This window comes from Haliotis rubra, unplaced genomic scaffold (genome assembly GCF_003918875.1).
Source record: "Haliotis rubra isolate DU_JTF1 unplaced genomic scaffold, ASM391887v1 Scf4, whole genome shotgun sequence".
NCBI classification, from domain to species: Eukaryota; Metazoa; Mollusca; class Gastropoda; order Lepetellida; family Haliotidae; genus Haliotis; species Haliotis rubra.
Window position 1 is genome coordinate 532,610 of NW_025767079.1, and position 21,592 is coordinate 554,201.

The window sequence follows — 21,592 nt, forward strand, 5'->3', positions numbered from 1 at the left end:
TTGTTTACTAGCAACTTCCTTGGTCATGTGACTGATGATGTCATAGTGCTACCAGACCAAATCATGACCTTCTGAAAGTAAAAGGCCGTGTAGGTTTTGTACAAAATAGACATCATGGAAATATGTATTATGAATGGGCAGAAAAATATAATGGACAGGATGGGTCAAGTTTGTGTTTCACTGGTGCTGAAGGGGTCATTGGGTAATGGATACGAATATTGGATAACGAATACAGAAACATATCAGCCGGTGATGTATTGTTCATTATATTCAGTGAACAATAAGAAAATCATGTCTGACAAGTTTTGTTCAGCATGAGTGATTGAGTGAATATGGTTGTACGCCACTTTTAGCAATATTCTAGCATTATCATAGCGGGGAACACCAGAAATGGGCTTCACACATTGTGCCCATGTGGGGAATCGAACCCGGGTCTTCGGCATGATGGGCGAACGCCTTAACCACTAGGCCACCCCACCGTTCCAGTTCATCATGACAGTGACCAGTGACCACGATATAATCAAATATATGACAATGTTGACTACTATCCTGCCTGACTTGGATACATTCTCTTTGCACATCTCGCTTCGCAAATAGTACCCAAGTAAAAACACTATGGATTCCATTTAAGAATATGTTTCTTCAGCAACCTATGTTATGAGGGGGACTGGATGGTCAGGTTCATCAACATTGGGGACCCGTGATTCTATATCCCAAACGCATGGAACGATGCTCTTGATGTAAGTCACTGAATTATCTGGTCCAAACTGGATTATTTAAAAACTGACATTAGACAGCTGGACTATTGCTAAGTGTGGTGTTTTACAACAACCACACAACACAGTAAAACTAAACTGATTCTTTTATTTTTCAGGCAGATGTGCTGGCAAAGTTTGCAGATTTGGCGCCAATTGTGAGAATGGTGTTTGTGTTTGCCCGATCCTCTGTGAAACTACCCACAAACCAATCTGTGCCACCAACGGTCAGACGTACGTGAACCGGTGCGACATGAAGCGTGCAGCGTGTGCCCAGAACATGGAGCTGGACGTGGACCATGAAGGGGAGTGCCCGGACCATTCTGGATCTGGTGATGGTACTCTTCTTGTTGTTTCTGTTGCTCTGGTAGATTCAGCTGATCAAGCTTTCTTGAAAATTCCGAGGACACAACGACTTTTTTACCCATCCTTTTAAAATTGTAACTTTCTGCAACAACCCTTTTGGTTTCGGGATATAATTCTCTCAAAGTTACTCTGATTAAACCATATTGAAGACAGATAACTGCTGAACAAACTTGAAAAATATTATAACCTGATAAATGAACCTGGTTATGTACATAAACCATGCAGTTCATACCAACAGAAGGGGTGGAGGGCTCACATCAGCCAGTCAACATGATGCCTTGATAAATACACTTGTAGAATTTGTCCCCTGTTCATGGAAATGGATTCATCCATTGACCAAAAAGTGAACTCACTCATCTGCATAAACCATGCAGGTCATACCAACAGAAGGGGTGGATGGCTCTCATTAGCCAGTCAACACGATGCATTGATACATACACATTAAACCAAAGTCCCCTGTTCAGTGGAAATAGATTCATCCATTGACCTCAATAAAGCTGTCCTTGAGAAGGGCTGAAAGGTTTGGTCATATTGTACATGGATGAATTGACTTGACTTGTTCTATAACAGGCATCAATCAAGTCGTTGATGACTCCCAGATGAGTCATGCACCTCCTTCAAGATAGCTTCAGTCCAGCTGAATCCTACCATGTTTGTAAATGTAAACCTTGTGATTTATAAATCTTATTTTCAAGATGTACAGTGTACTTTTTTGCTGATGCTGTTGTTGTTCTTGTGTGTGTGTAAATATTTTAATTTATAATTTTATGTATTTTATGAATTTACTGTATCTGTGTATTGAGTTTCTTAACTTTATGTTCCTTTGTTTACATATTGTGGCAGGCAGCCAACAATCTCAGCTAAAATGTCATTTGTGTGAATCAATACAATAAGAATATTGCAGTTGTGTTAAATGGGATGTTAGTAACAACCCATTGACATTTTGATAATAATTTTAGTTGGGCATTCCAGTTCATGGCTTGCTGTTTATTGTCTGTTACATGCAATCAGCTTCAGGTATATCAAACTTGAATAAACTTTGATGAAAACACTCCTTAAGGTGCATTCTCACAGTGCAACTTGTAGTAACAACTTGTAGCATGCAACACAGTTGCAACGTGAGAACACCCAAATCGTAACGATTTGAAATCGCATACAACTAGTCGCAGATGAGTAATAAGACATAGGATTTGTGCTAATTCCTACTACAAGTCGCAAGCTCAAGACCAATCAAATGGCTTAGATCTGTGGCTACCTCAGAGTGACGTACCTTGTGTTTATGTTGACATCATGTCAGAGACACGACTGAAAAAGATTTACCCAGAGAAGAAACCGGCAGTTTATAGGTTTTTACTTGTGCCAGGGATGTTTATGGAATATTTTGCCTAAGAATCCAGTTGCAGACCCACCCCGATTTTGGCTTTCTCTTAGTTTTAGTGACTGCGATATGTAGATGACATTAGTGTTAGTGTATATTCTTGACTTGACGAATCCATACGACCATACGTGAGAATCTTGCGGTCCCACCCCGGTTTTGGCTTTCTCTTATTTTTAGTGACTGCGATATGTAGATGACATTAATATTAGTGTATATTCTTGACTTGATGAATCCATACGACCATACGTGAGAATCTCGCGAGATACGAGTTGTGTGTGACTTAAAAAGTACACAAATCACAAAGTCATTACGATCTTTGTTGTTACTACAAGCCATATGCTACAAGTTGTTACTACAAGTTGTTACTACAAGTTGTTACTACAAGTTGTATGCTACAAGTTGTTACTACAAGTTGTTACTACAAGTGGTATGCTACAAGTTGTTACTATAAGTGGTATGCTACAAGTTGTTACTACAAGTGGTACGCTACAAGTTGTTACTACATATCGCACCGTGAGAACACACCTTTACCAACTGTCAGTATTTCAGGCAATTTAGAGTAAATTAAGTTCACAACAAATTGAAACTATCTGAAACAAACTGTACCAGTATTTTAGCTTGTGTATTTGCAACTAACAAAAAACAAATGTCAGTTTCATGCCATGAATCATTCAGACTCATTTCAATTTCTGTGTTGATTCACACACCTGACTGAGAAACCTTATCTTTCATGAAACAGCTATCAGGTAATGTACAGAGGTATGCCAGAGGTGGTCATGTGACATCAAATAATCACATGACCTATCATATGATCACCTGAGTTATTTTTAGAGGGTTCTGGTGACTTCATGGAGAAATGTGACGAGACAACTTGTCGTTTTGGTGGCGTTTGTACAGCAGCTTGGGACGGCTTCTTTACATGTGAATGCAACTTTAACTGTGAGGCACTAAGGTAAGATATTTACTTTGTGAGCTTGTTTTCTGTTTTGTATTTTGATGCCATATCAAGCAATATTCCAGCAACATGACACCGGTCAGTAGGGATGACTTTATCAGAGGCATAGTTTTATGCCTCTTTTATCAATATTATAGCTATATCACAGAGGGGGGACACCAGAATTTGACTTCCCACACTGTACCCATGTGGGGAATTGAACCCAGGCTCTTGACATTAAGAGCAATCACTTTAACCACTAGGCTACCCCATTACCCCAACACGTTTTGTAAACAGTCGAGTCTGAACCAGACACTCCAGTGATTGATATCATGAGCATTGATCCATGCAACTGGGGAGTGATGACGAGTTTCAATTAAGTCAGTGATTCTGACCACCCAATGATACCATGGGTATTCAACCAAGGAAGCGATTCTGACCACCCAATGATACCATAGGGATTCAACCAAGGCAGCAATTCTGACCATCCAATGATACCATGGGGATTCAAACAAGGCAGCGATTCTGACCATCCAATGATACCATGGGGATTCAACCAAAGGCAATGTGGGGCAGTGATTCTGACCATCCAATGATACCATAGGGATTCAACCAAGTCAGTGATTCTGACCACCCAATGATACCATGGGGATTCAAACAAAGGGACCATCCAATGATACCATGGGGATTCAACCAAGGCAGTGATTCTGACCATCCAATGATACCATGGGGATTCAACCAAGGCAGTGACTCTGGCCACTCAATGATACCAAAGGGATGCAACCAAGTCAGTGATTCTGACCACCCAATGATACCATAGGGATTCAACCAAAGCAGCGATTCTGACCATCCAATGATACCACAGGGATTCAACCAAGGCAGCAATTCTGACCATCCAATGATACCACAGGGATTCAACCAAGGCAGCAATTCTGACCACCCAATGATACCATAGGGATTCAACCAAGTCAGCAATTCTGACCACCCATTCCAACCCAGATCTTTATGAGACATTACAACCTAGAAATATTTCTGAGTCTGAGTTCTTGAAATTATGTTCAGTGAACTTAGAAACTATAAACTGTTGCAAGATATATGCTGCTTTAACATTCTTCACTGGCGATCAACATTAATCTTCTTTAAAAGGTTTAAACCCTTGTGCCTTGAAAGTCATGAACACAGACACCAAAGTATTGCTGGATGAGGGACAGTTGACTTTATGTAATTTAAGTAATCCCTCTTTTCGTATAAAGGTATTTTGAAAGTTCAGAAAGTCTTCCCTCTTTGTTAAACAATATTTTTAAGTCATTGTCACTCTGAATTTAAATGTGAAACAGATGACATAGTTTCCCTTTCCACCACAATAACAGACACAGCTTACAGATTCCAAACCATCCAGTCCTTCATTCTTCTTAAACCTTCAGTTGGTCTGACTACAAAAATTATCTCTTTACATTTTTTGGGGGCCTAGACAGGGGATCAAAGCCACAGACAACCAGTTTTGGATGTAAATATAGCCCATGCCAGTTTCCTAAATCAAAATGTTGAAGCCATGAATTAAGGAAGAATTGATTTCGATATGACCTATTTTAAAAAGAAAACTGTCATTTTCATCCTGAAAGCATTCCTAATCTTGTGAATCTAGCAATCGATACTATATTATCTGGGATGGAGAGGTTCGAAATCAGTATCTGTTGTAATCGTTACAGGACACATGATGCAAGCTTCTGTTGGTCGACAGATAAATTTCTTCGGTCATATTTCATATCACCAGTACCGAAGCAGGCTTCACCTTTCAAAATATGACAGTTCTGGGTTGAAGCACTTCCCATCATGTCTTGCAGCCAAACCCAAATCTTTGCTGTGGAATTTAATGCCAATCATCTTTGCTACCCAAGAATTTTTTTAACCTTGCACTTAAAGTGTTGAATGTTGGCTAGCAGTAACTTGCGAAGGAACAGACGTATGCAGAATTTTTATTTTTATTTGAATAGTTTTGCTGTGAATTATGGGTAATTACTCTTCAATTAAGTAGGAGTCGGCATGCTGTTTGCATTTATGAGAAATGTACTCCAAGATGAATTGCCTCTTTCACAAGCAAACTAGTTAAAGAAAACAGAGACCAAGTAATACGACGGTCTCTGAAGAAAAGGAGGAAAAATAAGTCTTGATTTATTGGAAAGATTTTGCTGAATTATGGTTAATTAACCTGCAATAAAATAACATGTTACACCATTAGAGAACAGTATGTACGATTTATGGCCTCTTTTGTTTGTCTGGGGCATGGTTGGCCCAGTCTTTCACTTCACGATGTTGAGTGGCATCCCATGGATACGCTAGGAAGCTGTGATGAAGGGTTTGAATCCCAGGCTGTCATGTTGCAAGGTTTGTCAGGACCATATCCCAACTCTTGGGTTGTGGAAGTTGAAAACATCTGGCACCTGCCATTGCTTCCCTCCCACACCATGTGTGTATTTAAGAGAACAGTACGTACAATTTATGGCCTCTTTGACCATATCCCAACTCTTGGGTTGTGGAAGTTGAAAATATCTAGCAGCTGCCATTGCTTCATAAGCTTTCCTCCCACATCAAACTCACTAAGTGGAACAGGAACGTTAAATTCAACTTACTCACTCTTACACTTGTCAATCAAAAAAATTCCTGATAATCTTTACCCGAACTTGTCAGTGTTCCACCTTGAAGCTCATGCAGCAATGTAAAATACACAATTCAGTTCACCTTTAATACACAGTTCAATTGCTTCCCTTGGCATAACCAGGATTCACTGGTCTGTGTGGGCATGTGTTGCCAAATCGTTTTAGTTGCTTCCCTTTATGTCTCAATCAAATGACGGTTTAAAATGCCAATCCTTGTTTTAGATTTTAGGTTTATTAGCACCTTACTCTGGCTTGTGGGTTTCACCAAAATTCGGATTGTCTAATACCTGTGTCACTATGGGCTTTCTTTCCATGTAAGCTGACATGCCATTCAAAGCATGGTGAAGCCAAACTCACTCGCCTCTATTGTCATGGTGGTCCTGGACGGCCTCACTATAGCTGTTTCGAACTCTTGCTTATCCAGGTCGCCTGTGTGTGGTTCTGATGGCAAGTCATACCCTAATCAGTGTCAGATGAAGTATGAGTCGTGTCAACAACAGAAAGAAATTCTCATACAGGACAGTGACAACTGTGATGGTAAGTACAGTAAAAAAATTAAAAAAACATGATTATGTCCAGCAATGATAGGAAATTTGTGTTTTAAAAAATCTATGGTCAAAGGACTCGCCAGAAACAAAAAGTCCCTTGAGTTTGCAGCTGGCACCGCTAGATGTATGTAGTAAAACCATATTTTACTGAAGTCATTCAGGACAAATATCTTGGAGTTTTAATCGTGCTCAGAAGTTTAGTTCACATAGATACAACGATTCTCTTCATCTGACTCTTCAATTTTTGTTATTTCAAAATATAATGTGTTTGGTAATGTCTTTTTAAATATGAAGAGTAGTATTCAAATGAATTTTGAGATTACTGAAAGCTAAGATCTTCATGCCCATATCATGGCTAAAGACTGAGCAGCAATTTGCCTTATGGGGTTATGTCCCTTAGGTACTCCATGATCCGATGATCTATGGGTCAGAATAACAATTTTTTATTACTTCTGTACTCATGAGTAATACTCATAAGCTACAACTTTTCACCCTCTGGCGAAACTTACTCACAGACTATTCTATTATAATACAAACATGAAAAGGTTTGTAACTGAGAGCAGTGAATATCAAGATTTTATGAAACTGGTGGAACTAAACTTAAAGTTCACCAATAATAAGAACAATGTTATATTAGCATGTGAAATGGAGAAAAGATAGAATAGTACTTTTTATGACTATTTTTCACTGACAGTGTTTTCCTGCTCTGTAATAAGTGAAAGGTTTCAGCGGTGGACAAAACATCTATTTTTACAACATTTTTTTAACTTACGTCAACACATCTGTAAACCAAATTATACAAGAGCAATCACTGAAGTTTTTGATGCCATTTTCAAGACAAAAGAAATTCCCTTTTCAAGATTTCGTTTTCACATTTGAGAAACTTAAGTCAACATTTCTGGAAATGAAGTTGTCAAAAAGGAGTCACTGAGGTATTTGATACCATTTTCTTTACAACAGATTTTGGTCCTGAGGAGCCGTGTGATGGCAACATGCCGCTGGTGAATGAGGCAACCGGGGTGGACTACGACTGCAGCAGTGGGCGTGACAGGTGCCCTGCCGGCAGCTATTGTCACCAGAGTCTCACCTTCTCCAAGTGTTGTGGAGAAGGTAAGGCAGCCATTTTGATCTTTCTTGTTTCTTTGTTTGCAATGGAACTCTGATAATAATCAGTTTTCTCTGATTTGAAACCTGTTTCGATTGAAATCTGATAAATGATCCATTGTAGGGACAAACTTTATGCATAACAAATTTTATCATTCATGAGTGCGATGTTTCGATACCGATTCTTGCTGCCAAGTGATCCCGCACTCATGAAATAAAGGAGTTGTTGTCCATAAAGTTTGTCTATATTGTACTTCCCAACTTCTGAAATGACACTCAAACAAACTTCTCGATACCGATGCTTGCATCTTTTGAACTTTCGAATCAACCAATCAGTGTGGAGATGTTTAGATCTCTTACAGATGTATAGCATGGATTAGCACAATTACAGCTTCATCATTACGGGTGAATTTGTTTGAGGTCAATATATATTGTCAAACACCTTATCCCTAGTGCCAAAGTTTGATGCTCATACAGCCTAACTGGTTTGTTTGCTCCCAAAACTTTGATTTCCTGCAGCAAAATGAATGGCGTCAAACCAAATCAGTTCAGCTGACTTAAATTGGAAAGATATTGGTTAATTTATGGAGAAAAAGTATGTCCATTTGTAATTGGTATTAGATCCTCATTATTTTTCAGAAAAGGGTATATCTCAATGTTCGGACACCCAATATGGCTGCTGTTCAGATAATTTGACTCCTTCTCCAGGGTATGGAGGTAGTGGTTGCCCAGGTAATGTACTCATAGGAAGCAGGTATTGTGTACAAACTGCATCATATCATATTTAGACACTGTACTAAGAAGACGAGCCAAAACGTGTAAGACAGAATAAAATACAGATTTCTGAACAGAAGTTATTATAATGTATGTTAATCTAAGTTTCATTGGTAGGTTTTAACTTTTAACCAAAGCAACATATCTCACAACTTAATCATCCTATAAATATGTGGGAATAAATTAAATTATTTATGTAAACACCTTGAAAATATTTGTGGCTATCTGGTTCATAGCTTTAATGAAATCATAATAGTTAAAAAAAATCAAAATATTTTCACAAGTACAATCTGCATGATCATGCGAACAAAGAAATCACATTCCTTTTCAAGGTGTGTATTTTCAAAATAAAACAGTGTTGTTGCAGGGCACAGGTTATGAATTTGATTTGCTGAAATGAAATATGAATGATGAAATAGAATTATGTTTTTAGTGGTGATTCTCATACAGGTCTATCATCAATATTTGTGTCTAACTGCCAGGTCTTAATGTCATCCAATAATATGCATTGAGTGGGCTATATGTGTGAAGAACTTAACTGTGACAATCTTTGTTGTTACATTCTATTTACAGTGAGACCTACAGTTTTCAAGAGACCTACCAGAGTTACTTCCCTTATATTAAAAATGGCTCATGCTCTTTTGCCCAATGATGTTTATGATGTTTATAAAATAGCTGCCTGCCTATATGTCATGTTCATTTCTTTTGATACATACTTTTATTTTTTAATTGTGTCCCTGTGTTTCAAGTGTGTGTTGATTTTATTTATACTTATATAATATACTTATCTTATGCTTTTGTAAAAATATATTGAACTTAACATTGATAAACACCTGAGATGTGACCAGCCTGTCTTGCAAACAACTGAATATTTCATGGAGTTTTATTCCAGTAAATCAAAATGCTTGAAAGTGTTTTTTTAACTATGAAATTCATAAATATTTACTTTTAATAATGTTCCCTATTAAATCCATGATATATTGACATTCTTCAATAAAATTAATAACTTATTTACTCATTTTTCGAAACTTTCATGGTTAAAGTAATAACTATGATGTGACTGTGACAGAATAAATCCAGCCAGTGTTTGTGACGGGTTTTGTCTGTGTTTCCTAGAGTACTGCCACTGTAACAAGATGGGCTCGTACAAGACGACCTGTGACCCTGTGACTCGCCAGTGCAGCTGCAAGCCCGGGGTTGGGGGGTTGCGCTGTGACCGATGCCTTCCGGGATTCTGGGGGATGCATTTGATAGAACAGAAAGGAAATGTTGGATGTATACGTGAGTGTTTGTTGAAACTATGGATAATTTTTGTTGCAGGAATTGGCACTATATTCGCAATGCTGACATCAGATTTCCATTTGTTTTGTATGTCATTGATGAAGTGAAAGATTATTTCACTTGTTCTTGTTGTATGTTGCTGGTGATAGTTCAGACAAATGCTGGTTTATAGCACTGAGATTCCTTACCACAGTGCAGCTGTTTGGCACCATGAGCATCGATATACACTGGAATAACAGCACCGTAATGCATGTACCAACTCAGTGAGTCAGACCATTTGATCCCAGGCCATTATTTAAGACAAGCATGGGCTTCTGATGGCCAGTACTTACCCACATCTCGAGTGTGTGAGTGAGTGAGTGTGGTTTGACATTGCTTTTAGCCATAATCAAGCAATATGATGGCAGGGATACCTCTAATTGGCTTCACAAAGGAACTGAGGGTCAGTCAGCCATGTGGCCAAAGTGTAATTTCTTCATAATGAAGACATGAATTCAATTTTTTCACTTGGATGACAGTATTTGAAGCCAATTCCTCATGACCTCTGCCGAGATATTGCTGGAAGATTGCAAATCACACCATAAGATAGCCATGTGGCTAAAGTGTCAACTTGTCCTACTGAAGACCTTGGTTTGATTGCATCTTGGATAAAAAGGCTTGTTGCAATCTTACTAAAACAGCAGAAAACAAGACAGTGGGAAAGCTTTTCTCACCTCACTTGGGAGAATGCATTCAAGCCATTTGTAGGCAAGTCGGTAGGCTATTGCAACCAAATCAGCTCTTCACACTGAAAAACAGAGTTCAATTCCAACCTGGATATGTAAAAAACACTGTTTGTCGCCGCCCTTCTGTCACATGACTGAAATAAGAACAGAATGATATTCAAAACACTTACCTAGAATCTACACACGTGAAGTATGTATATGTTCTTACTCCACAGCCTGCAACTGCAACATGCGCGGCGCTGTTCGAGAAGACTGCGTCCAGATGAGCGGCCGGTGCATGTGTCGACCCAACATCAGTGGCATGAAGTGTAACCTGTGTCTGGACAAGAAGTTGCTGGGACCCCTTGGCTGTGAAGGTAGAGATCAAACACACTTAGCATAGAAACATGCATAGCATAGAACCTTAGAGAATTGTCAACATGGGGGCATGGTAGACGAGGTGTCCAGGTGCCAGGTAAGTGATCCAGCGACCTTTAGGTGCCGGGATCAAGCCCACCTGTGACCGGGTGTAAAAACCTTAGAGTGAATTTTGTGTTGAGACTCTTTCAGTGTTGTCACAACCCTTAGTGTACAGTACACAACCCTGTGCACTTAAAAGAACCCACAAATCTGTTGTAAATGACCAGCTGCAGATGGTGGCCACAAAAATACGTGCAAACACCTAGTTACAGGTACAGAAACGTGTAGTAAAAACTTGGACATAGTACTGTGACTATGTGTCCCAGTCCACCCAGCTGTGAATAGGTCCCCATAAGGATGGGAAAGTCAGTGGTTCGAATCCGAGCACGCGACTCGGAAATGTCATGGCCGCTACATACACAACAGTGTTTCCATGCCTTTACTACACATCACAGTTATCCGTGTTAAAGCCAGTGTGCACACTTTATGGAAATATATGGAAGAGTATTACTGCCACAGTATAAACATTTACATCATCTGCATAGATTATGCTGAGTTCGTTATACGACTTTCCAATAAATACTCAACAAGTGGCGGGGACCCCCAACATTTTGTTATACCATCAGCTTGTCATAAGTGTGTTCATTATAAACACAGTTTTCTGTTCCGTCTTTGTAGATCTAAGTATAATTAGATGTTAAAACAATGTTAGATTGTGGCACTAATCTGCTTCCATATAAATCTGCTGTGGTTAGGATCTATGACCCTATCCACAAAATGTTCGAAGCACTATGCCAATCGTAAGTCTATGGTAAAGTACACTCTCAGTTACGATGGGCGTAACGCTACAAATTCTTTGTGGATTGGGACCCTGGTCTTTATGTTTATATCTCCATAAATGCTCAAATATTGAAGCACATCGCTGAGCATACTTTGTGTGGACTGCTTTGTAATGGCTGCGGCAGAGTGCTGCAAAATGTACTGAATCATACAATTTTCCAACAACCAACATCTGACACAATGAAAATACATCAAAAGTGAGTGGGGTTTTCACTGTGGATTATCTTTTATTTCAGTGAGCAGTCAGCCCACATCGTGTGCAGAACTGAACTGTCAGTTTGGCTCCATATGCAAGGAGAAGAACGGTCAACTCTTCTGTGACTGCAGCCACTTCTGTTCTGGATACGACGATGAGGTTGGGAAGAGCGTCTGTGGCAGTGATGGCAACAACTTCCCCTCGGAATGTCGGCTGCGTCAGTTCGGATGTCAGATGCAGCAGGATATTCGTATCCAGTACTACGGCCACTGCCGAGGTGAGTGAATATCCATTCCTTAAAAGATTTGATTTATCCCTGGCAGAAGAGCCAGTTCCTTGGTCCCCCTGGAGCTGACAAAAGTATCGGGTTGATTGCTTATTCTCATTCCCAGACAACATGAAGCACCTGTTGCTAGCAATCACTGGTTTGTGTGGCCCAAACTGGATTATTTACAATCTGCCTCATGTATCTAACTATTGTTGAAAGTCAGGTAAAACATTATATTTAAAACATTATAAGTTCTCAGCACTCAACATGATAGGCTCACCTAGTCAATACTATTAAGAAGCTACATGAAAATGGTGATGGTATATGAATTGTTGCACTAACATAGTAATAGGTATAGGCTGCTTGTACTGCTTGTCAAGACTAGTTCCATTTCTGTTATGCAAATTCAAGAACACGCCATATTTTAATTTGCCCATCCCAGTCAAATACAGTATACTGAAATCAATCTGGAAAGGTCCTCGTTTTGTCTCTTTGATGTGAAGCGCCAGGCAGGATAACAACAAATACCATATCTTAATGTCTTTTTGGTATAACATGGCCTTGAGAGTGACCTTCACCTTTCTTGGCAGAAGCTCTCTCCAGTGAGGCAGTATGCATTAGCAGTAGGAAAGCTGATGACCAGTTTAGACATTTCGGGTAAATATATAAACTTAATGAAAATAAACTACATGATTTCAGCCTGCACAAAGCAAGCTTGTATTCAAACTTAAAAACTATTTCCAGCGGCCCCTTCTATAAGGACAACAACGCCAATGCCATCTACAACCAGATCACGTAAAACAACTCGACACATCACAGGACCAATTCCACCAGAAGTGGATGAAGCAGAGGCCGGAACTGACCAGCCTTCCACTCCTGAAGTAGAGAAGACAGCCTGTGGTAGGTCAAGCAATGTGCCCCTGTAGGGAGCCTCTTTATGTGGCATTTAGAATGTGTAGTATCTGTGAAGACAACTTGCTTGACACACATACGTACACCTGTACCGAAATATTGCATGGATACAATAAACTAGTGTTGAAAGTGTATGAAATAAGCCAAAAACCCAGCCAGACATCAAGGCTGGTAACTTCAAAATGTTACCAGCCCAAAATGGATTTAACCAGACCTAATATGGTGAATTTGCTCAGATATATGGAACATCTACAATTTGTACCAGACCATCGGGCTGGTTAGCTGTAAATTTAGACCGTCCGTCAGAAATCTAGACAGTCTCTGGCTGTCGGACGGGCCTTATTTCATACACGGCATTAGTTCAGGAAGATCCTGTTCTGTATTATTCAAGTTCACACTTGAACACCTGAGTTCAATTCCCCACATGGGTACAATGTGTGAAGCCCATTTCCGGTGTGCCCACTGGCTATTGCTGGGATACTGCTAAAAGTGGCGTAAAACAAAACTCACTCACTCACACTTAATGTCCATTTAGAAGAGATCAAAATGATTTACTCAGGTACCCATTAACAGAATAATTTGGAGGGATCAATCTAATTTGTCTGTAGTTCAAGTACCCAGTGAATGTATTTGGTGTTTGTTCACGGTAATGCTTTATTGTTTTAGCTGTTGAGTGGTGGAGTGGAACTAGAATCACACCAATGACCAGGTTCAATTCCGAAATGTGTTTGGCCAACTTCTGTGTCCCCATAAAGGCTACAGCCATGCTCTGTCTTTTCCTGCTTTTTGTTGTATACAATTTTAAGTATTCCACTCTCTGCTTGACTCTTTCAGGCCTGATGGGCAAGATCGACGACCTCTGTCTTGAAGACGACAACTGCTGCGTCAACAACAGCCGCTGTCGACTTGGTCTGTGCACTTGTTTCCAGGGTTATGTCCCTTCCATCGACAACAGACAGTGTATAGGTGAGACCAGGGGTTTTCTTCAATCTTTCTATTGTTCAGAGCATCCTAAAACAGACGACTGACAACAATTCGGCAGACGTACAAATGTATCCTTCAAGGTGAAGTGCCTGTTGATAATTGGACCTATTCTTGGACTTTTCAGAGGTATTTCGAAGTGACCCCATCAAAACAGAAGATATCGACAATGCCTGCATGCACTCTCCATGTGAGAACGGAGGAGAGTGCGAACTTGATGACTCTCTGGGCTACCGCTGTGTGTGTCCCCTTGGCAAGACAGGACCACTGTGTAAAGAGGGTAGGTGTCATAAATGCATTGATGGTGATGGTGATGGTGGTGGTGGTGGTGGTGATGATGGTCCAAGGGCTAAGGACCGTAAAAGGGTGTTTGATCGAAAAGGGGATCCAAGGGCTAAGGACCGTACAGGGGTGTTCGATTGTGAAGGGAATCCAAGAGCTAAGGATACAGTCTCTAGGTAACCTACCCTAACCTTTAAAAATACTAACCCTAAGGATCGTAAAGGGGTGTTTGATTGTAAAGGGGATACAAGGGCTAAGGACCATAAAGGGGTGTTTGATTGGAAAGGGGATCCAAGGGCTAAGGATCGTAAAGGGTGATGCTTGATGATGCATTATATTTACTGTGTAAAGGTATGTCTACTCTCTAAACTACTTCTATCTACTGTCTTGGTAAGACAAGTCTCTTTGAAAAGAAACCCAGCAGTTGATTGTTCTTCCTTTGTCTGTTTCAGACAATGCATTCAGTGTACCATCATTCAGCGGTAAGTCCTATCTGAAGGTGCCACGCATCCGCAAGGCCAACAAGAATTTGAACATCGAAGTGGTGTTCCAGACTCTCAACAAAGATGGCATCCTCCTCTTCAACTCTCAGAACAAGAATGGTTCCGGAGACTTCATCTCTCTTGCCATAAAGGATGGATTTGTGGAATTCAGGTGAGAAGGACACTCAGATTCAGACAGCAATGCATATACACCATTGCAGTAATCATAATCTATTTCCCCCAAAAGTGGTGTACAACAGAAGGAAATATTACACCATTAAGACAGTGAATCAAAATATAATAAGTTTCAGGAACTTAATTGCAGTATTAAGATTTCAGGCCCGCATACATTTAATGAATTAAAGCAATTTTGAACATGAAGGGAACAGCACATATTTGCAATAGTGAAGATTGGAAATTCATGACATCTTTAATGTAATTTGCTAATTTTTTGGATGACTGACATCCGAGGACTGGAACATTGCTGTCAAACTATCCCCTGGATTAGAATAGGGGCGGTGGGGTAGCCTAGTGGTTAAAGCGTTGGCTCGTCATGCCGAAGACCCGGGTTCGATTCCCCACATGGGTACAATGTGTGAAGCCCATTTCTGGTGTCCCCCGTTGTGATATTGCTGGAATATTGCTAAAAGCGGAGTAAAACCATACTCACTCACTCGGATTAGAATAAGTATGGACATTGAAAAATCAGAAATATTTTTAACTACATATAATTACATAATGGACAAAACTGTAGTGTCCTATCAATACCCATTCTCCTCCTATTATTCTTCATAATTTCCAGTTCACCAATCCTTAATAAAGCATATGTCTTGTTTCTTTTGATAGCATACTTAACATGAAGGTCTCTAATATCAACATATATAGTTCTAGTTTTGAGCCACCCGATTCCACGTTTGTGTACAACTATCTTTAATCCTGTGACAATTACATTTGAGAACCATTTGGTGTGATTCCGAACCAACACCATAACCAAAAGGAAATGAAGTAGCATGACTACCAAATGAAGAATCTTACCCATGTAGTTTCTGCAGTGCAAAGGTGTTTTTTATATCAAAAGAATAACAACAGATTAACTATTGTTGACTGGAACATTTCAGGGGGTGTAGGGTAGCCAAATGGTTAAAGCATCTGCTCGTCACCCTGAAGACCCAGGTTCAATTCCCCACATGGGTACAGTGTGTGAAGCCCATTTATGGTGTCCCCTTACGTGATATTGTTGGAATATTGCTGAAAAGGGTGTAAAACCATACTCACTCACTCACTTAAACATTCCAGATACAATCTTGGCGGCGGTGAGTCAACTGTCCGCAGCAAGACAATGGTGACATTGAAGAAGTCTCATCGCGTGGTGATCAAACGGAGAGGAGAGAATGCCATCCTCATTATGGACAACGAAGACCCTGTATCCGGCGCCAGTGACCATACTCACACGTCCCTCAACCTGGGAGATCCTCTCTTCATTGGCTTTGTGCCAAATGCTTTACCAGAGTATGTTGAACATTCATGTTTAGGGGAACGTTTTGATTATACATGTTCAGGGAGATCAGAGCTTCATGAATGTTTCAGAGGACAAAGATGGGGAACATGTAGAAAGATTAACGCAGGTTCCCAGGAAGCTGTAGAATACATGGGACTGATTCAGATGGGAAAGGTTGTTTAAAGTTCTAGGAAAGACCGGGAAGATGTAGGATGATAGATATGAGAGGATGATAGAAAGACTGATATTTTGGAAAAGATAAGACAAAAAGATGTGGAAATTTTGATGGGGGAACATATATGTAAGCTTGTTGAAGCCATTGGAGCATTTGTCAGATCTTCTTGCCGAAAAGTACTCCAGGGGAAAACACCTGTTTTTCAATAGATCGAGGTTGGAAGAAGATGCATCAAGTCAAAGTCATGTATGTTTCCTACAGTATGTATTCTATTGCAGTGTGTATAACCGTATTGGCGTCAGTCTTGGCCTGGTTGGCTGTATACACGTCCTGAAGGCTGGAAACGAGGGCAACCTCAGGAACTACAACTTGGAGTACCCAAACAGGAACACCGACATTGCTGATGGCGCCGATATTGGTAAACTTAACATCCTTCTGAAATATCCCTCAACATACCAACTTCTTGGGAGAGCAGTGGCCAAGTTGTCAGTGGTGCCAATATTGGTCAAGTTAAGCAGACCACATGGTTTTCACCAACACTCTAGCATCTCTCAGGAGGAGATGAGGTCATGTGGGTTTAGCTGTCTCGTGGGCAGTAGGGCTGCAACGAATACACTATTTGGCGAATATGATACGTATCACGAATAGTGGGTAACGAATTCGAATAATTATTCATGAATACAATATTGTAGTTAAGTGATTGATGTACAAAGTGGAACGCCCATGTTGATAGTGTTAATTTGTCACAGCAATAACCAGTGATCTCATGACACTCAAATTTGGTATGTAATAGTTAGTCAACAGTACCATGTGCGACCTACAGGCAAACTAACCAAACGTGCGCTACTAGTACTACAAGGCTAGTACATATTCCATTCTTGCATATCTCACTTTGAAAGAGGACATAATGGTTCAAGTAAAACACACTACCTTAAAAAATTCGTAAATATTCATTAATATTCGGTTCTGGTGACCACGAATAACGAATTGAATTCATGAAGGGCTACAGTTCGATTCACCGAATATGCGAGTGAATCGTAACAGCCTTAGTGGACAGTACTACACAGACTATTAGATACTACTCCCACTGTACCCAGTCTTGAGAGAATGAGTGGTCATGTGACACAAGACTCCACTGTCATTAACACAGACTTAATTAACACGCTCTCTTCAGTAGTGTTCTCCAGGGAGGAAGTACCACCTAAAATGTGGATTGAATGGTCAAAATATTTGGTTTTGCTGATTAACTTCAGCTCATGTATTTGTCTGGTGAGAGTGTCTATGAAGTGTTTTCATGCTGTCAACCTGTACCGAGATGGCTGACTTTTTATAATAAAATAAAAAGGAACAGGAAATTTTAAACCTGTGGCTGAGGCTGTAGTTTAAAAGTATTGAGGGTGCCATGTACTTTAGGGGATGTTAATCACCTCAGTGTTGATGTTTTGTTGTGTGTTTGGTACAGGTGAGTGTGGCAACAACCCCTGCAAGTCCATGCCGTGTCAGAACGAAGGAGCCTGTATCATGCAAGACCAGAGGAACTACCAGTGTCTGTGTAGGGAGGGGTTCACAGGTGAGAACAGTGTCTATGTAGAGAGGGGTTCACAGGTGAGAACAGTGTCTGTGTAGAGAGGGGTTCACAGGTGAGGATGGTGTCTGTGTAGTGAGGGGTTCACAGGTGAGACACTGTTTAGAGGGATAACAGGTGAGAAAGTGTGTGGGTTGGGAGTGATTACAGGTGGGAAAGTGTCTGTGTAGAGGAATTGACAGGTGAGAACAGTGTCTGTGTAGGGAGGGGTTCACAGGTGAGAACAGTGTGTGTGTAGGGAGGGATTCACAGGTGAGAACAGTGTGTGTGTAGAGAGGGATTCACAGGTGAAAACAGTGTACATGTAGGGAGGGCTTCACATGTAGTTTAAAATATGTATCAAAATTGAAAATTGAAATAAAAATTGCCATGGAAAGAAATCATCACTGATATCATGTCCGCGTGTCTGTTGTCTTGTGTCAATGGGTTACATTGTTGGAATGCCATTATCACACCACACAATCCATGTTCCAGGGCTCCTGTGTGAAATCCTGGTGGACCCCTGCGCCAGCCAGCCATGCCAGTATGGAGGAACATGTATAACAATGGGTAACGATGTTGGCTACGAATGTCTGTGCACTGAGGGCAGATCAGGAACCAGGTGTGAGAAAGGTAGGTCAAGGTCAAGGTGAGACTGCATTACTGTAACCATGGTAGTTCTGTGGTTCAGTTGTGTGGGATATAATCTGTTTAATCTTTTCACTGTGTTACTTACAGCACACACCACATCTCCAAGTTGTGATAAACCATGGCATATTGTAATAACTGTGAAACCATATCTCTAATGGTTCTTTTCTGAGGAAACCCTAAAGGGATACTGCCATGTGAAGTGAACACTCTTTATGAATTTCAAACCTGAAAACTGTAGTGTTAGTGTGAAGATAGTTATGTTGTTTTCTTTGAGTCAATAAAACAGTGTTCGTGATGTTTTATGAGAAATGTTTATTTTTATATTTTCCAGAATCACTGAAGCGTGTGTTTGTACCACAGTTTGCCGGAGACGCGTACATGGAGCTCCCCCTTGAGGACAATGTGGGCAAACAGCTCACGATAGAAGTCTGGTTCAAGGCCTTCAAGCCTAATGGTACAGTTCCTAATACGATGAGGCACTCAGTGAATACGTTTTATGTTGTGATATCACAAGAATTTTAGTTTATAATAGTGAGTTTAGTTTTATGCAACTTTTAGCAATATTCCAGCAATATCATGGTGGGAGACACAAGAAATGGGCTTCACACATTGTACCCCATTGGGGAATTGAACCGGGTCTTCGGCGTGACAAGCAAATGGTTTAACAACTAGGCTACCCCACCACCCCGAGTTTATGACAGAACTGACAGAGTAATGTATCAACCGATTATGTGTCCTATTTCTCTGAACTGCTGGGTTGCTATGTCCAGACCTGACTTATGTCAGGCCTTAATTCATGTGTCTGTAAGGCCACACGTTTTGCTCACTGGTTTACTGATTATTTTACAGGAAAGTACCTGTCTGCATTGTAAAAAAATACAGTACTTCAGATTTTTGGGTTTGTTTGGTGATGGACTTCAAGACAGTTTATATCCCAGGCGTGGTATAACTGCAGCATGTGTGTGTGTTGCAGGCGTCATCCTGTTCGCGACCCAGTTCAATGGCGGCAAGGGCGACTTCATCTCCCTCAATATGGTCAAGAGGAAGCTACAGTTCCGATTCTCCCTCGGAGACCGACCAGCTAAACTGGAGTAAGTGTCATCAGACTCTACTGTAGAGGAACTCTATGTTACCATGAAGCTCTATACTGACACAGTATCAGAATGTTGTAATCTAAGCTCAAGCCTGTTGTCAATCTAAATTTCTTCAATTGGTGAAAAATAGGACTGTGAATACCAAATGCCATATAGATAATGGTCAAATGTAACATATATTATAATTGAGGTTACAATTTTAAACATTAATCAGCAAAAGAAGCTGTGACGGCTGAGTGGGTTTGATGGCTGACTTTGTGTGCTGGTGATTAGGTGCCTGACTCTGTGTGCTAGCCGCTCTGAGAGTGTGGGTTTGAATACATGATGGAACTCAACCTAAAAAGTAATCTGTAGTTTGATGGGAAAGTGTAATCTGAAATACGAAAATGTAACAAAAGCAGGACTCACTGCAGAATGTCAAGCTACAAATAAGTAAATATAAAGGAACTTGCTCACAATGGTTTCTGGGATTTATTGACTCTACCATTAAAAGCATTTGAAATTGGGTAAAATATACTTAAGTATATTAATCTATATTCATGCGATTGTCCCCGCTTTTCTTCAGAACCAGCAATCACATCCATCTCAACAAATGGCATCGCGTGGTGATCACGCGTCTGAACGAGAACGGCCAGATGACCTTGGACAAACGTCCTACTGTCAAGGGCAAAGCTCCAGTATGTATCATGTAGATTAAACAAGGAATATTTCTTGCATGTATTTTAACATATTATGACAATCTCTTTATCCTGTTTTGAGCTGGATACAGTAAAGTTGAGATATGACAACCTCAGGTAGAGGGAACACCAGAGTGTCAACAATCCTTCAGCAAAACTGTAGAGAAACATGATGCAGCACTTGCATTCCTACTTTAAGACCTGGTGTTTTTTCAGACATGAGTAAATTTATCAATAATATGATTTTAATAATCCCCGGAATAAGTTTTACATGTGGTTACTGTCGTGAACAAGGAGCTGAACAGTGTGTATTATTTCCATGAAAACGTCCCACTGAGGCCATTCTTGGACAAAAATTATTCACCGCTGACGAGGAGCCAATGTGTTGAAATGAAACCAGCCTGTACATTTTTTAGATATTCTGGGTACAAAACATACATACAGACAGTCTTAGCGCGAAGGTTATTTTGTACGATGGTGCCCAGGTTGAAAGGGGGTTTCAACCATCTGAAATTGCAAATGGAAAAGTATCATCTTGTATTTTACTTTATACTAACTCTTTCTTCTAACTGTTTGCTTCTCTCTCCCTTAACTGGAGATCCATTGAAAACAGCTCACCCCACAACTCTCTTTTTGAACATAACAGGATGTTTGGGGGAAATATTTCCGTATACAAGCCATCCTATCAAAACTAAAATGTTTTACATAAAACTATGAGGAGTAGAATCTGCCACATGACGTTGTTATATCTCTTAGCTTTATGCATTTGTGTTGATTGGAATCATTTTGCTGCAGAAAAAGAAAGAAAGTATAATTTCAGATAAATGTTGGTTTCCATTCCAAATTGCAGTTTCTATTTTAGTCTAAATATTTCATTAACTGATTATTCAGTGAAAAATATTCCTTTAAAGTGAATATTCCTATGTTTTGGATTGCAATGATAAAGAGGTTATCATAATGATATGCTTTATGAACTGATGACCATTTTCAGGTGTAATCTGCTAATTCCACCCCTGTCTGTAATCCCTTTTACACAGATTCACAACAATAT

At 40.1% G+C, this 21,592-nt stretch overlaps 1 protein-coding gene across 1 annotated transcript in view; it reads left to right on the forward strand.

Annotated features, from left to right (window-relative positions):
• Window positions 1-21,592, forward strand: part of LOC124287315 (agrin-like) — a 126,047-nt gene that overhangs the window by 93,551 nt on the left and 10,904 nt on the right. Inside the window, 19 exon segments of the mRNA XM_046723814.1 lie at window positions 875-1,093; window positions 3,331-3,451; window positions 6,515-6,627; window positions 7,599-7,748; window positions 8,382-8,474; window positions 9,633-9,797; window positions 10,738-10,878; window positions 11,998-12,234; window positions 12,970-13,125; window positions 13,972-14,103; window positions 14,246-14,398; window positions 14,853-15,054; window positions 16,179-16,391; window positions 16,834-16,973; window positions 18,018-18,125; window positions 18,615-18,752; window positions 19,102-19,224; window positions 19,744-19,861; window positions 20,430-20,541. Coding sequence (XP_046579770.1) covers window positions 875-1,093; window positions 3,331-3,451; window positions 6,515-6,627; window positions 7,599-7,748; window positions 8,382-8,474; window positions 9,633-9,797; window positions 10,738-10,878; window positions 11,998-12,234; window positions 12,970-13,125; window positions 13,972-14,103; window positions 14,246-14,398; window positions 14,853-15,054; window positions 16,179-16,391; window positions 16,834-16,973; window positions 18,018-18,125; window positions 18,615-18,752; window positions 19,102-19,224; window positions 19,744-19,861; window positions 20,430-20,541 — 2,834 coding nt within the window.